The sequence below is a fragment of the Oxyura jamaicensis genome, chromosome 4 (assembly GCF_011077185.1).
Source record: "Oxyura jamaicensis isolate SHBP4307 breed ruddy duck chromosome 4, BPBGC_Ojam_1.0, whole genome shotgun sequence".
NCBI classification, from domain to species: domain Eukaryota; kingdom Metazoa; phylum Chordata; class Aves; order Anseriformes; family Anatidae; genus Oxyura; species Oxyura jamaicensis.
Window position 1 is genome coordinate 12,652,298 of NC_048896.1, and position 17,869 is coordinate 12,670,166.

At 38.5% G+C, this 17,869-nt stretch overlaps 1 protein-coding gene across 6 annotated transcripts in view; it reads left to right on the forward strand.

Moving 5' to 3' along the window:
* The window catches only part of AFF2 (AF4/FMR2 family member 2), a 366,303-nt gene that overhangs the window by 230,301 nt on the left and 118,133 nt on the right, over positions 1-17,869 (forward strand). For 5 of the 6 annotated variants that reach the window (XM_035326403.1, XM_035326404.1, XM_035326405.1 and 2 more), the window contains exons 5-7: positions 1,610-1,702; positions 4,420-4,456; positions 4,713-4,764. In XM_035326403.1, the coding sequence (XP_035182294.1) occupies positions 1,610-1,702; positions 4,420-4,456; positions 4,713-4,764 (182 nt within the window). The remainder of the gene's footprint in view (positions 1-1,609; positions 1,703-4,419; positions 4,457-4,712; positions 4,765-17,869) is intronic. The other variant, XM_035326402.1, reaches the window with a different exon arrangement.

Here is a 17,869-nt window from a genome sequence, read left to right on the forward strand (position 1 = left end):
CTATTCATTTCTCATCACCCCTCTGAGCTGCTGCAGCCTCACCCAGGGGGAGGGATGAGTTGTTCACAAGCTGCCCCTTTCTGGTTGCCACTTGGGCTTTGGGCAACAAAAACAGGAGGCAGCAGCCCACCAGGGCCAGCAGCCTGTCCTCCTGCCTCTGGGGAGGGTTCCTCCCCAAGTTGTTCATCCCAGGCCCTGCTGCTGCAGGGCTCAGCCTGGCCTTGCTGCAGCAGCAGCATCGCTAAGGGTACAAATCTGATGGGCTTCAATAAAATAGCAATGCCTTAGAGGAGCATCGGGGAAGATTACATGTCCACCTGACTGAGTGAGGACTGTGGTGCATAGCTTTTCATTTTTCTTTTCCATGTGACACAGGATTTGTGAGGGACAACCAGATTGTTGCTGGCTGTATCTTCAGTGAAATACACACTAGCATCCCATCCTGTTGCCACACAGGCCATGTCTTTAGCCCAGATGCAGCAACCGTTTTACCCTTTTGACAACACCTTTTTATTTTTTTTTCAGTTGAATTGATTGTGTTTTGTTACATTTTTACTTGTGGGGTATTCACAGTGGTTGTCAGAAACTTCTGTGCTCAGAAATTTTGTTGTGACCGGTCCTAGGCTTGACCAATGTGAAATAGCAGCTGGGAAGTTTAGTTTACTGCAGTAAGGATCACAGCTATTGCATGAAGAATTTCCTCGATCAGATCCCCTTTTACTGTTTGTCTCCCTTGTCTCAAGAAAGGATCAACTCCAAGCTTTATAGGCAAAAAAAACAACCAAGACAAATATAACATCACCAGAGACAAGTATTACTGCCTGTCTGAATATTTATTAAATAAAAAAACAAAGATAAGAGAGAATGGAGTGGCATCCACAATAAAACACACTCATTACAAGGGCATTTACAAGCTTTGCCTAAAACAACACTGTTGCATTTTCTGCATTTAACTGATTTTTCCCGTTAACGAACATAAGTCCTGTTCTGCTCGCACTGAGCTCAGAGGGGTGACGGTTCTGGGCCTCAGTGTAAAAAGCCTGGTGTGCACCTTCTCTCCTGTTTGTACTTCATAGCCACAGGCACCCAGTTGCTTTCTCTGAAGACAGCTGGAACACGTGTAAAAATGATAAATCAACACATTGATCAGAAAAAGGGCACGTTGGTTAGGTGGTCCAGTAATCAGGTTTTCACCCGAGATTTGGATTTCCTGGTAAAGGATGGGCTTTCTGTGTAACTCCAAGCAAGTCACCCAGTTCCCTTTCCAGATCCCTTTCCTGCTTGGGCTTTGCAGGTAAAACCATTTTCTCTGCTTATGCTGACTTCATCCATACAGCTTGAGAGGAACTAGGAAAGTGGAATCAGGTGCAGCCTGATGAAGACACACATGGCCAAAATTCTCATGACTAAAACGTGTCCTCACCCTCTTTACCAGAAGTGCTGCCTGTTGGGTAGTTCAGATGTTCACCTACCACAGAAGGATGAGTGCTGATGCTTCCTAAGCAATTACATCCCCCTGGCTCAGTGGAGCATACGTGATCATTTTTTCCTCTCTTTCTTCTTTACTTACGTGAATTTGTTTTCAAAAGCATGTTTTTTCCTTCCCTAGGAGATGACCCATTCCTGGCCTCCTCCTCTTACTGCTATTCACACTCCTGGCAAGGCTGAGCAGACCAAGTTTTCTATCCCAAGCAAGGTACAAGTAAGCTATTACCAGTGACCTGATTAACATTCTGTTCTCTTGAGTGTTCTTCAGTGGAAAGTTTATTTTTTTTAACTGGTTCCATTTTAAAGAATTTCTAAGACTATTTTTAGTTGGAAATTCCCAATCAGGTTGTTGTTACTAGTCAGGCTGCTTATTTAAAGCTGCAGAAGTTACAGTGGAGGCAAAGTGAACTTTATCTCTCTTGTTATGAGAGTCATTCTACATCCAGTGCAATGTGTTTTGTTTGGTTTTAATTGTTATTTGTGTAACACGATGGCTGATGGGGCATTCTCTGTCTTTGTGATTGATTGCATGATGAGGTTTAGGCTGCATGGTCAAGTTATGGTGACTTCAGATGTTTCTGCCTGTGAATGGTGCTAGGGCATCTGTCCGCATGCACGTTCGAACAGCACACAGCCACATAAGGCAGTGCCTGGAATTGCCCTTCCGAGATCATGCACTCAGCGTTTGCCATGTTGGAAGCACCTGGCTGGAGAGTACCCGCAGCTCACCTGTCATGCAGTGAATTGTTAAGCTCTGTGATTTGAACGTGCCTTTAGCCCAGATTCTGGTGTTGCCCTCTAGCTGTGATTTTGGTAGTACAGTTAGAGATCAAGCCTGCACACAAAGCAAGCATTGCCAGAGGTATCTTTTGCTGGGACCTGAAAACCAGTGAGCTGATGATGTCTGGGGAAGGGTGAACTTCCCTAGGGTAGGATTTGTACACTGGTCTGACATGGAGCTACTTACATTCTAAAGGCAGGACCTTGGAAAATAGCTTTTAAAGCTGTACTGGTACCACTTGACATTATGGTTCAAGCAATCATATCCTTTAGAAGCTGGAATGTGATTTTCCTCTTACTGATTTTATCTGTTTGGCAGATACTCCCCTGTCTGAAATGCAGCCGCCATACTTAATTGGAAATCATATGAAATTAGCAGTATCTGTGGCTCCTTAAAAATAACAAAGCCAGTGCCCAGAATGTCTTATTTTAATGGAATGTGATTGTTACTCTTCCAGCACTGCCAATGTCAGTGCAGTTGACTGCTACAGCAATAAGTATCATAAATCATAATCAAGCAAGAGTATAACCCTCACCATAAATTTGGTTAAAGTCTGTTGAACCCACTTAGGTGAAAGTAGATTCCTATCTGTGTGAACACATATACAAGTATGTGAGAATAGAGTTTTTTGCCCACTGAAAGTTGCATTTTTTTACTTTGTACAATCTCTTAAATTAGTGCTCTGTTTTTGATGGGCCCCACAGTCCTGCAGGCTGCTGCTATCTCCATTGAGAGCAGTACAAGAATAGGTTCAGAGAAGATAAAATTTTGTTTTGCTCTTCTTTTCCTATTGTTTGCTTTCAACTTTTAAGATCCACATCAAAGTTAATGATTTCTGGGCAAGTTAAATGTTGATTCTAAAATTCTTGACCATATCACTTTAATATAAATTATAAATTAGACCTTTTGAGCTAGCATTTCAGGAAATAAGTGAGCGCATAAATGTTAGCTAGTTTTACTTCAGAAAAAAACAACAGAAATGCCTTTTCAGAACATCACCCTAAATCAATTATAGCTAGCCAAATTATAGATCTTAGACATAACATGGCTGGATTTTGCAGCCATATAAAACAGAGACAGGCACTATTAGAAGTTCTCAGCTTAACTACAAAACCACGAATCCTCGTGAGAAACATATATAAAAAATGTGATAACAAAGACGGAACCTTTCAGACCAATTTATCCCTTTGACATTCAGATTTAAAGTGCCATGTTTACTCTTAGGGCATGATTTACTTCACAAGGGACTGACTGACAGCACAGTACAATATTAGGAACTAATAATGCCCTAAGAGGAAGTGCAGTGAGGGCTTTAATGACTTTAACATCCTACAGAACTAACACTCCCAGCAAAGTAGTGCCTGGCTGTAAGACGAAGTTGTAAATAACACCTTAATTTCAAATGATCAAACTCTGCTTGGAAGGAAAACTGATTACAATCACTGTGGACTGTAAAACCTAGAGAAAAACTAAGGAAGAAAACAGTGTGACATTAAGGGAGCAGCTTAGCTATTGTAAGCCAACAAAAATCCCTGCATTAGCATTCTGAGAGTTACAAGCCAGATTCTTTGCTGGTGTAACATTGTATTTCCATCGATTTTGTATGGATTTGGACCAATGTCCATCAGGTGAAGAAATGCCACCTGCGTCTTTATCAAATCCTACACGTCAAAGCCCAAATAAAAACGCTGTGACTATCAGTAAAAGGTTACCATATTTTCAAGCAATGAGATCAAAAAAGAAAGGCAGTGGTGCTAAATTTAATGCATTGAAATTGTACATCACAGATGCCCCATACACACATCCACGGCCAAGCCTGGAAGAGGGTAGACCACTGTTGGTATAAACCATCAGAGTGATTTTATTTAAAAAAACAGGGGGGGAGCGGGGGCATGTAGATTTACAGCAAAAGAGGACAAGCTCTTGTCTGAACTGTGAAATTGTCCCTCAGTGGTGCTCTGTCTCCACAGTTAATGTTTTTTTTTAAACTAATGTCACTGGTGTTGCCTTAACAATCACGATTCCTTCCCTGTATCATCTCCTTCCCTGTTTCTTTAATGCTGGTGCCCTTCATCTAGCAAGCTCAGATGTATTTTACCTTCTTCATCTCGTTTAACTAATGCTGACATTCTGTGTGTTCTTTTTTGTAGGACTCCCAACATCTGACCTCAGGATACAATGTACAAAGTAGGTCTTTATCATCCTGGTCCTAACAGTCAGGGTTGTATTTATTTTTTTTCCTGCTTAACATCATTAAAACAAAGGCTAAAAAAAAAAAATAATTTCTATGGTGCTAAAGCAGATCAGTTCCATTTTTTATTACATGTTATGCATCATGGCATGTTGTGAAACCAAGTATAATTAGATGGGCTGACAGCTTTGGGTGCATTTTAATTCTACAGTAATCTTTTGACATTTGAAAATGTGTTTCCTTTGTTTGCAGAGTGGAGCGATCCAGCAGGGAAAGTTGCAACTAAGTCAGTGCCACAAAAGTCGTAAGTATTATTATTTCCAGCTTTAAATCTTGTTTTAAATTTCTCATAAAGAATGAGATTATTTCTCCAAAGGTAACTAAAATCTAGCTCCACTCATAATCTTCTCCTGGTGTTCAGGTGTTCTCAGTAGTCCTTAAAAATTAGCCATAAACCAGTTTTATGTTTTCAGTGCCTATTACTGTTTCTTCTTTTTAAGCATTAGCTAACAGAGATATGTATGAAAGATGAGTTTATTAAGCAGAAATAATGCTGATTTTAGTTGTACAACTTGCCAAAATTAAATCACTTTTATGCTTCTCTCATCAGATACTAAGCCTCTTACAATAGAAAATGCAACCCAATGAACAGATGATGCAGGAATTTTAACATTTATACAGTGAGGAAAAGTTAAATACATAGTACAGAATGATACTACTGGCTGGTGTTGAAAAGTGGGTCTTGAGTTTCATACATTTTGAAACAGCTGAAAATCACAGATGGTCTATAAATATGACAGTTGAAAATTGTAGAAGAGTTAATTCTCCACTGTGATAAACCGTTTTTCTTTGGTGCTTTTCTGGTGTTAGACTGCAATAATGTGGCACTGTTTTCCTACCTCTACCCCATCATCTCAAAATAATTTACAAGTAGAAATTAATTACTTTGAAAATTAGGTTGTTGTTTTTATACTTACTAAAATATGTGGGTCTGATTTCAATTCAGAGCTGCTATTTTATTTTAGTGTTCAAGAGTTTTAAACTACCAAATGCAGAACTGTACAAGCTTAACTGAAGTTTGTGTAAATACAATATGTTCACTTAGAATGACTTCAAAGTGTTCCTGGTGGTTCCTCTTTAATCTAGAAGGGAGGTGATTTTAAGTAAATCCCTGTATGGGAAGAAAACTCAATGGAGAGATAGCTCCATTTATTTATTTATTTTTAATTAATTTCAATACATGACTTTTTAGTGCAAGTTCATGTACAGAAAAAACTTGCTGGAATTCAGTGATGTCTCTGTGACCAAGTAACAGATCTGGGACTGGACTGTGGGTGCACATTTCATTGAAACACCAGGATCTGAAGGTCCAGTTCTTTACTCGTAAAGTCAGCTCATGGAAGTACTCATTCAAATAAGGTTAGTTCCTTGCATAAAGCTTTACAAAGCTGTTTAAACAGTTAAATCAGTCTTAAAATTAAATGTTTTATTATTAAGATCAATTGAGAATTGGGTAGGAATGCTAGAAATAATTTGCATGAATAGCATTTGTTTATGAAACTCAGTATCAAATTAGTGTCTCCCTTTTGCTATTTTGATTTCCAGTAAGGACTGCAGTTTTTTTTTAAAGAATCTAGCCAAACTAGACCCACCGTTCTTCATAGCAGAATGGGTGCATTCATGTTTCAGAACATCTAAGTGATCCAAACCTAACATCAAGCACATTCTCTAGGAAAAAATAAAAAAAATAAATAATAAAAAATATTATTACATCTTAAACTGATTTTTCTCCTAAAGCAAGTGTATTTGGACCCCACTGTGAAAAATATTTTAGTAAGTATACTATAAAATACAATATTTCAATAGTTTGTAACCAACAGTAATAGACTTGTCAATCATGGTTTATAGTTATAAGCTGAATTTCAGAAGAACAGTGCTTCAGAGCTCAGTGGTATATAGTGCATTTAATGGGACCAAAGCTCTCTATAGGAAGCCTGATATAAAACCCGAAGACACTGAGTACATTTTATGAACCAGTTGCTCTCTGTTCTGCTGCTTGATCTAAAGTTCCAGTACTATCAATCAGATTTCTGCTGCAATGAACTGCCTTCTTATGGTAGGTGATAGATTTTACACATGAGAGATCAGAGCTGCAATAAAGCTACTTTTATTTTTAGCTTCCAAATGAAGATCAGCTAACCCATTACTATCACTTTTTCTCTTTTACTGCAGAAAAATTGTTAAGGCAGCTTCCAAGAATTTCCATAGGGCTTTGTGAGGTTAGAAGGCAGTCCACTGTGAGACTTGGTATTACGAGGCCAATTTGTTTCTTTAGATCTGCGTGTGCAGTCACCACCATGTTCAATGGGAATTATTGTAGTTTATAATGAAATTAAAGCAGAAAGTGGGGCAGAAAGAAATAATGGTATTAAATAGTTAGGTCTGGATAATGTGATCCAAATAAACCCTGATAGATTGACAACTCCTGCAGTAATTGTGTATTTTAATAATTTAGTATTTATCAGAATGCAGTTGTATTAGAAAGGATTTAATCTTTCTAACATTGGGTCATTTCAGGGACATCGGAGTGTATGAGTAAAATTACAGTCCAACTTATCCCCAGTAATGTTTTTTGCTACACTGTCAGCCACTCAGCATGATCTCACTGATTTCAAAAATGTATCCTCCACCAATTCCTCACGTATTTTGTCAATAGGAGGCTGAGATAGTTGGATAGTTGGGGTTGTTTGGCCCAGAGAAGAGAAGGCTCTGGGGAGACCGTATTTCAGCCTTCCAATACATAAAGGGGGCCTACAAGAAAGGTGGAGAAAGACTCTCTACCATAGTATGTAGCGACAGGACAAGGAATAAATGTTTTAAACTAAAAGAGAGTAGATGTAAGGAAGAAATTCTTCACTATGAGGGTGGTTAAACAGTGTAGCAGGTTACCTTGAGAGGTTGTGGATGCTCACCCCTGAAAAAGTTCAAAGTAAGTTTGGATGAGACCTTAAGCAACCTGATCTACTGGAAGGTGTCCTGGCCCATGGCAGAAAATAGATCTTTACACATCCGTTCCAATCCAAACCATTCTTGACTTTAATTTGATCAAACCTGAAAGGATTTGGGTTTGTTCATCTATATCCTTTCTTAGAGATCCTTTTAACCTGGACATATTTCTAGATATTTTCCAACTTTTTAAGCTTACGTTCAATTCCAGGGAAACTTAAGTTATATTTTCTATTTCCAGTGACAATCTTATAGATTCCACTGGCTTGATTAGAAATCTGCAGAAATTAGTACTAATGTGCTTGAGTTCACTGTGTTACTGAGTTATACCACGACTAGTTGAGGCATGTGTGCAGAACAAAGATGCTTTGCCTCCACGATGTATTCTGCTCCAGCAGCCAAGTTGCCTGTATCTCATTACGAAACTCAAGTGCAGACACATTGACATCATGGAAGATCAGGCCAAAGGGATGATGTCGGGACTGCACTGAAGTTCTGCACGTACATTTTACACGAGTGATCAGGAGTATTTTAAATAATTAATGTAACTAATATCAGACCTTAATTTCTACTCAAAATTTTGAAGATGAAATTTTGAACCACTGGTGTGTGTGTAGAGTGTGGTGAATTTCTGTAGCTGAAATTGGTGTACGTGAAAATATGGCACTTGGCTTCCTTTTTCTCTTTTTTCCTTTTTTAATTTCAAATTCACTGTAAGACTCCATTGGGTGCTGTGCAGTCAGTTTTCATCCAGTCCACTCTGATTAGCTTGTTATGAAGCATAGCAAGTAGGAACAGATAAGGTGTGCAACCAATTGCACTGAGAAGGATTTTCTGTCAGCTTCCATGAATTCGAGGGTACATACTTAGCTCGCAACTTAGGTTTCTGTTATATAATTACCACTGCAAGGATGTCATCCTCAAACATCCAGTTCTTTTGTTCTGTTTGGTTGTTAGCATTTGGCCTCAGTCCAGTTGGAAACTACCCAGAACCTTTTTAATCAAGCACATCCTGTGTTTCAAAATCATACTGCAGAGTAGTCTTGGGTAGTTTCCATAAAAGCCTAGCTAAAAAGAAGAATGTAATCATAATGGTATTCTTCCCCTGTCATAAAATGACTTCCTATACTTACTGTATTAATACAGTATTAAAAGGCCCTTCTCATAGGCTCAGAGAACTACCGGAAACCATTAAAAACTTAGAGCAACAAATTTTTATGGATCAGACAAAAACAACTCATTTTATCTTTATAAGGTTTTTGTGATCCATCATAGTTAATGATACACAACCTGTGTGGGGGCTAGAGGACAGCTAAATACAGTCAGCTGAAAACCAAAACAAGCAGCTAAAACCTTTTATGTGATATTTCAGCAAGGATTTTTCAAAGGGAGCACACCACTGGCTTCAGCTGGGCCAGGATATTTCACTTCACAGCTTTAAAAACATTTCAGTAAATACCAATACTTTTCTAATCCCAAAGATTACCATAGGACTTGATGGAAGTGTGTTTGAAAATGGAAATGTGCTTCTTGACATCTAACTACTTTTCCTAAGTATCTAATGGCTTTTTGGAAGTTCTCCACTGTGTCAGGGATAGCCACCTGGGAACATGCAAACCAAAATTTGGCAGCATGTTCAAGCTATGAATTAAAGGTAATTCATGGTTTGAAATGAATCAGCATGAGGTCCTTATGAAGAGTAATCAGACATCAAGAGGATTTTACACCAAGGATTGTATATTGGATAATGCGACAACACATAATGTTGTTATTCAGAACATTCAAATCAAGAAGTGCACTGATGAATTCTTAACCTTGAAAGGGTTCAGTTTTAAAAACCTGGGATGCATTCAACGTTGATGCATTATTTCCAGTTCAATAAGATGAACCAAAAACTTGTAAAATTCATCTCCAACTAGAATAGGAAGAATGTTTCTATTTATGTTTCAACTCTATATGAGAGATCGAGTCACAATCCAGCCCAGATGTAACACACTGAAGAAGCTTAGATTTTAGTATTTCTAATTACAGTTTTTAATCAATTGTATTAAAGCACAAGAGCGTCAATTGATCCCACCAGTGTTGAAAGCCTGCTTTTTTTTTTTTTTTTTTTTTTTTTTTTTTTATAGTGTACATTCATTTTCACTTAGTAAGTGTGGCGAGCTTTAATCACTAGATTAAGTACTGCCTGTTTGTTAGAAGTGGGAAGTTCCAAGGATATTCCCTCTGGGTAAACCGGGAAGTCATGAATACAAGGGACTTACACTGCTGTGGACAAATTATGATAAGTGAAACAACACTGGCATGTAATTGGAACTTCATTAATCTTTAGAGAGCCAGAGTGCACCATATTAAAGGGACAAATAGAAAATGAAAATAGAAGGTCTGTCTGATAAGACATCATTCATCTTTCATATTTACTATTTTGTTTGGCTGTTTAGAAGTTAGCTTTGCATCCTCTTGCCCTGATAAGTTCTTACATATTGTCACCTGGGATTTGGGGCAATGATAACCAGTCACAATTGTATCATTTTGTTCTTCACTGCCACAGGCTTCTACTTTTGAGCAAAGTACTAAGTAATTGGAACTAAAACATACAAGCATTTCCTATGGCCAGTTGCTTATAGAAGCAAACTTGCAAGACATTTCAGCTGCTGTTAAATATTTTAAAATCCAGTGTCGTAATTAAAAGCCCCGTATCCTTGAAGATAAACCCATTATTCAAAATAATTTCTAAATTAGACTTTTAATTTGTTTTCATTATTTAGCTGGCTCACAGACAGTTTAACCTTCCTGTCAAAATAAAGTTATTTCCTAATACATTCTTCTCCGTGATCTTTCTCCTGACATGTTTATAAATCTGTTTAAAAAATTGTGTGAGCATAACTAAATTAATTCTCTTATATTTTGCTGATCAACGTTGAATAGTTTTTCTTGACGATCACAGACATATAATTACTGCCCTTAAGAATTCCTGAAACAAACTACCCAACTGCAGTACTGCCAGCATTGATGATTGCAACTCAAATGAGCATTGAAGCATGACAATTTCTTTTGATGCTACATAAACCCTCATTTATAAATATATATATAATTTTTCCCTAAAAATTGAAATACTTTGTTCTCAAGTAGGATGCATCACAGCCAAATACTATCACTGAAATGTGACCACCAAAGTGTCAGTATTAATAGAGACAGATAAATGACATACATTAACATGTTTGGGTTCAGGATGCATTTCCCTCTCTGGTAAGTATCATTACCGTTTTGGAAACCAGTAAGACTGAAAATCTGCCACAGGTTTCCCTGTAGTTAAAGAGTTTTCCACAGGCAGCAGCATATGTTGTGCCTTCGTGGCTTAAGGCCAGTCTGAAACCGACCTCCCAATTTACATTTCTGTGGGATGGAATCACTTCCGAACTTCAGTGCAACTTCAAACATTCATTTTGAAAAAACAAATGCACTTGGTAAATCTGAACATGCAAACGAGGATACAGCAGAGAAAGCCACCACAGCCAATACCTTTCCCACCCATTTGTCTTCTGAGCTTCACTCCTGCTGATAAAATGCACATAAACTAGCTTCTTGCTTGATTTCTGGTCACCTTAGTTTGGACATTTTGTTTTAACTCTGACCTGTCAGTATACTTCAGGTTCAGAATGCAGCCATTTCTCACTTTTTCTTCCTAACGCTCTTTCCTCTAGTCACTTTAATTCTTACTTTCATATCTTAGTAGCCTGAGACAAACTGAGGAAAGTGTCACCCAGGTTCATCTGCACCATACTAAAAAATAGTTGTAATTGGGAACGGGTGATAAGCTTGAAAGAAGAATGGGTTTTGCCAGGAAACTTGGCATTTATAATACCAGAATGGGCTTGAAACTCCCAACTTGTGTCCTAAATATCCTAGTTAAGACTAGCAACCACTTCTCCTAACATCACAACTTAATCCTTTGCATCTTTCCTCTGAATTCCTCTGACAACCCCAATAATCCACCACATTTTTCTCAGCTTTACACCGTCTATCCAGAGCAACTTATATTGCTACCATTATCCTTTGGACAGAGGGCTCAGCAGGGCTCCAAACCCCATCAATTTTCTGGCCAGAGGGCTTATTTTTTATGAAGTGAAGTTCTCACAACACCCCATGGGGCTAGGCCACGCTCACTGCATTATCCTGTCTTGGATAGCCCTCGGAGCCACCAACTCAGAATGTCTTTACCTTATAACTTATAGGCCCTCCCAAATGACAAAATAAAATATTCCACACTGCTGTGCTAATTACTGTTCTGAGTTCCTGGAGGAAGAGCTGCTTCCTTGGCTTGTGCCCGTGCACCTTGGAAAAAAAAAACACATTTTGAGACTTCCCTAATGGTGTTACCACAGTTTCCTGAAGACACAACGTAGCCCTTGAGGAGGAGGGATATGCCTAGAGCCTTTCCCCAGCAGGTGCAAACTGATTGTTCAATTGAAATCCGTGTTGCAGAGAACATGGGATGGGTCTAGAAAATTGGCAAATCTAAAGTTATTTCTTAATTTCGACAGGAGCTTTTTATCCTTCAAGATACAAATAGCAATAAATAAATAAATAAATCTGAAGATAGTTGAGCTTTCAGGAAGTTGTCCCTTACTGAAAAATCTTGTTTATTCAAAATACTTCACAAAGAGATCTTCCCAGATTTTGAAAGAAAGATGTTGACTCATGTACCTTGTATCGACAAGGAAGACTTCAGTGCAACTGTCAGGCTCATCTGAGTCTGTAAAAGTAGTAAATACCTCCAGTAATGAGGGGATTGCTTTCACAACTACCTGCCTACCTGTTACACTCAATTTAAGTATTTGCTTCTTTGATATCCCTGATAAGTTACATACACTTAACTGTGTTTGAGGACATACATGTGCTTCTCTGCAGAGAGAGAGGAACATGAATCTGTGCTGCCCATTTTTGATTTAGCATGAATTTCAATAGCTCCAGACAAATTGGAAGGCCTGTACAAATCATACAGTTTCGAGTCTGGCTGTGTGCTAGACTGGAATTTTTGGTTAGGTCAGACCTTTATCTCAGCTTCTTTTTGTGGCTCTTTATGGGGAGATTGAAGAGGAACTGAAACTGGTGACCTGTCTTGACCTTTAGCACTGGATTAAAATTCCAGCTTGCTGCCATGGCAACGGGGCCTTGAAAATTAGATCCTGACAGAAGCAGGGAGAAACTTAAAACTGCAACTGCGGCACTGAACTGAAGAAAGGTTGCTTACAATTGTCAGTGACAGGCTCTTAATTGAAATAATCTGCTTTTCCTCATACTTAACAAAAAAATAAGGAAGAGAGAAATGAGAAGAACAGAAAATTGTCTTGACTGTTTTAGGCAAAAATCTGCTGCGATACATTGCAAAGCACATGCTGCAGCATCCAGCACCACCAGGCTCTGATATCAGAGGTGGCAGCAGTCGAACCTATGTGGTAAGAAGGGACCCAGACATGCACTCATAAAGGTCTAAACCACCCAGACCAGACCGCTAGCAGGAGCCAGACAGTGGCCAGTGTTAAATCACAGGTTAACTTTCTTTCTTTTCTCCTTTAACCTGACACCAGAGATCAAAAGAGACATCACAGTGTTGTGTCTGATTCCCTGGATCCATGCAATTATCTGTTCTGTAAATGTAAAGGAATAAACATAAGCCAAATAGTGCTATTTCAGAACAAGTGTGATAAAAGTTACTCATTTTCCAATCTAATCAATGCAACAGTCAGAAAGAGATAATGCACGTCCTTCGCTCCTAAAGGAGGTTGTTTTTCTTCCCATAAAGAGCAAAATGCAGTTGTAACCTGAAGGGAGAAGGTATTAAGGGTCACATAATGGATTTCCTGTTCCTTTTGCACTTGATCCAGGAATCCCCGTCATCCCCAGACCCAATAACCTTGAATATCAGGTTGTAGCACCTTCCTGTGTTAACCTGTGGCTTTGCCAAAACACCGGAGGATCCTGAGGATGCTCCGAGGCCCCTGCTCCCCTTCTTGTGGTGAGGAGTGACTAGGGGGATGATGCCTCCTAGCAGCCCCTCTTCCTAAAGTCCCTGTAGGAATTGCCATCTTCTTTATTAAAATAATAATAATAATAATAATAAATCTCGTAAAAGTGCATAGGTTTTACATACCAGATAAAGGAGACTTCTTAATGGGCAAATAGGGTTGAATTAAATTAGATGCTCTGTATAGCTAGATAACTGCTGCAGAATCATAATGGATTATAGCTACTGTGTATAGCTAGTTGAAGGGCTAACAGCTGTAGGTAGATGGCATTAAATTTTTAGAAGAGATAGTTTTGTCAAAGCTTAATTTCCATACATTGCAAAATCCTAAAACCATGGTTGGAGTCTGAGTTCAAGTAGAAGGCGTGTACATAAAAATAATTCCTTTAGTTTTCTTTAGATTGTACTACCAATGTATTAGATTTTTTTTGCATATTGGTGCATTATGTGATTATAGGATCAAAGGAAAAATTACAGGTGTTCACAACCACAAAATTTTGGATAATATGTTTTGTAACATTTACTGTGTGGTTTAGAGATAATGGTTATCACTAATACTTTCCATTTTCAAGAGCAGATGACCATTAACTAAGTGCAGGTTGCAGTGAAATAATACATTATAATCTCATCTTAACAAAACACTGATTTCTGGAGTAGACTGTTGACTTGATGCATAGCAGAAAGCAGGTGAGTAGATGAGCAATGTTCTAACAAAGGGAAATAAAATCCACTTAACATTTTCCAGCCTCTGAGTTATGTGCTTCAGTAATGTCAGACAGTTAAAAATAGAGGCGATTCATTTGAAATTTCATGTGTCAAATTAGTTCCTAGAGTAAGTTAGTTATTTCAACGGAGTTACAGTCAGAGATGAATTTGGCCCATCCCAGTGTACACTTGCCACTGTTACCATTTCTTATAAAAGCACCACTAATTCTGCCTTTAATTACTGTCAGACTGTAATATAGAGCCCTAGAGTGTCTGGCAATAAACTTGTTTTGCCAGGAGGGAAGGTAAAGAAGCATTTAAATAGGTTTTTAAAATAAACATGAAGTCTCTGAAGATGTACTGTTGTAGTATAAGCTGTATATCAAAATATATAAGCATCTAGTTGTAACAATGGCTTTGTAAACACATTACTGAGCAAACTATGAAAAGTAATCCACCAAGGGGCTGTTTCCCTAACTCATAAGCACTAAGTTAAGAGACCGGTGCCATAAAGTAGATATGTGCTGTTAAAAAATACTTTCTTTTTTTTGTGAGATTATTTTGTTTTAAGCCCAATGGATGATTCCACTTTATTTTTAGATGTATATATTTTTATGCTTGGAAATATCTGTATTTAAGGAAAAAAGTCAGCCATTTTTGTAAAGGCCATGAATAATTCATTAATGTGTGAACAGGGTGCAAATGTTAAAGGGTGGCTGGCATCATAGTGCCGACATGCACCTCACGTGGGCAGAGTGGCAGCGGTGTCATGCAGTCCTACCACAACTACTCACTAGCTTTTTGCGCAGTTACCATATTGTGGTGTATAATGAAAAAGTCTTCATACTGTCATTGCTTGCAGCAGCCTGCAGGCATGGCCTGAGGAGCAATTGGAGCCAACCTCCCGGGGCACGCAGAGCCTCCTCGCTCCCGAGACCTACAATGGCTTGGTGAGCTTCCAGCTGCTGCAGGGCAGCCCCACCGCAGCAGGGTTGTAGGCTGCTTACCCAGGCTGCACACATGCTTAGGTTTTACAGCAGTTTTGGAGGCCACGTTTTCCAAATAATCCTGGCACAGCTGTCGATCAAATGTGCACATCGTGTGCCTCTGTGTCCCTACCCCAAGCCAGTTCAGAGCAGCCTGCTGCAATAGAGAGATGGCATGAGGTAAGCCATCACATGGTATGAGTCCTGATCTCATGTTTGCATCTTGCTTCATGCCTGGCTGAGGAGCCTTCCCACCGTGCCACGTTCATGGATAATGTCAAGAAGGGAAGGGGGATCACAACCGAAGCGTGATCTGAATTCTGGGTTGGTGAGGTTTTTTGCATTTATCCACTGCATCTTCAAAGCAAACAGCAATATTGCTGGTGACTACAAGGGGAGTTTGCTCAGACAGTGTGCAGCTCACTCTCAGAGGGATTTTATTCAGGAAATTGCAAAACTTGAGTAGAAGAAGGTGTTAAGTGAATTATATACAAACTGGATATGGAATTAATCTGCCAGAGCCAAAAACCAGTAAAAGCACATGTATTGCCAATTGCCATCATTTTTTGCAATTTTGCAAATTGTGCAGCTATGCAAATATTGAGCTAAAAAACCAATGTTATATTCCTTCTCCAAAATACAGAATTGGTTATGCTATTTTGCTTTAGTTGGTGTTGCAAACTCTCATTATTATTAATGAACTCTTGTGAATTAAAAAAACTACCTAGAGATTGATATAGCTTAGATCCTTGGTAATATATGGTACACAGCTCAGACTGATTAATATCAGCAAGAGAGCATTCATTGATTTTGTTCACTTTATCTCAACCAGTAGAAATAGTAACTGTTTAGGGGACCAGTGAAAATTTGTGTAGTTGAAATCTCAGTTATGACTGGTCATGGTGCTGTTGTAAGAAGTAACAGGAGATTGAGACTGTTCAGAAGAATGAGCACTGTGCCTGGGTATGAAGATTTTGCAGGATTTATTTATTAGTATAACAACTTGGCATTTCAGTGTTTTTTTTTTGTTTGTTTTTGTTTTTGTAAAGATTTAAGGCTTTAATAAGCAGCTGTTCATGTGTAGTAACTCTTTTTAAAAGTCCATTCTGTTAGGTAAAATTTCTTCATGTGTTGTCTATAGAACACGCACCATGCATCATATTAAAAGAAGAATAAAGCAAACACAATGAATCTGTTAAATTGTAATGGCTCCCAATCGTGACAAATTTGCAGATTAAAGCTCATTGAATACACATTTAAATGATAGATGATAATGGCTTGGAAAGAGCCATTATGATCTGTTTCATCAATAATCCACATTTTTTTGCCTTGTAACTACACCAAGGATGAACATAATGGATAGTGCCTGATGAAAAAAATATTTTGTTTATGGAAGAGAATCAGAGAAAAGAAATTCTCAGATTAACAAATTTAAGTGGTTGTTACTGTTTGTTTATATTGTTTATACATGACAGATTTTTCCCATTATTAATATTAATCATTTACAGCACCAGAGTTTGTATTCAGAAAAAAGCATGTTTAGTCTTAATATCCCTCAAACTGCAGTTTATTTCACTGAGTTTTGGAAAGAGTAGGTAAACAGAATGAAGAAAGGATGCAGAGTCAAATCCTCAAGGTTTTCTGCTGCGGATTGTTCAGCACTCATGAACACCCAGTCCCACAAAGTTGTGAGCAGCATTCAGTGGGTTTGTGACAAACTTGTCATGTTTCCCATGCAGAAACACATGCTCATTTGCTTAATTTACTGTGTGCTGGGATTTGTTGTGCCTGCCCAGGACAGCCGACAGGGTACTCAAGCAGTTCCCAAGTGCATTCAGTTCAGTCCAGATGCTGTTGATGTGTTTCAACACTCAAGTGCACGCACGTGTGGAAGACCGGATGGGATTTTGTTGTCAAAAACTTCAAATTGTGCTGCAACAAATATTTCCTGCTGGAAAAAAAAAAAAAAAAAAAAAAGAGAGAGAGAGATGAAGGTAGCCCCAAGCATTCTATGTTACCAACTCTTAGGTTTACGTAATACATAATATTAGGTGCAACTGTGTGTGATCTCCTGCCTGGGTTAGGATTTCAGTGGTAAGTGTCTTCTAGGACTGAATTCCTAAAGGCCATTTCTTAGGCAACAGCAAAACTCTGCTTGGTGTAAGGGATGACAAAGAGCATCTTTGTGGGTCTTGTGTTGTTTTCTTAGAGCGTGGTACTAATGGAAAAAGACCATCTAGTGTTTTTTGTCTTTTTATTGCCATGCATTCAGATCAGTCCCCAAGGCATTTAGATCATAGGCAGTGACAGTCTGACAGAAATTCTGACTGAAAATTAGCGGTTAATTTAAAGCTGAAATTTGCAAAATTAAGCACACATTTTCATTTGCAACATTCAAAAGTTAAATCTGATGCAAATATGAAATGTGGTGGATTCATTTGTTTTACTGTGTTTCTGGACAAATTGAATGATTTAACTGGAGTGCAATCCTAATGTACTTACCCGCAATAAGTCATCCCAGTCAAGTTACTAGGGTCATTTATCTGAAGGAAGTGAAGGTCCTTTTTAAGAACCACATTTCCCAAGTACTTCTGGGCATTTTCTGTTTTCTGGTAACATACCATTGCAGCTTAGTGCAGCGGAGCCATTTAACAACAAACAAGACTGCTGGGAAGTCATCTGAG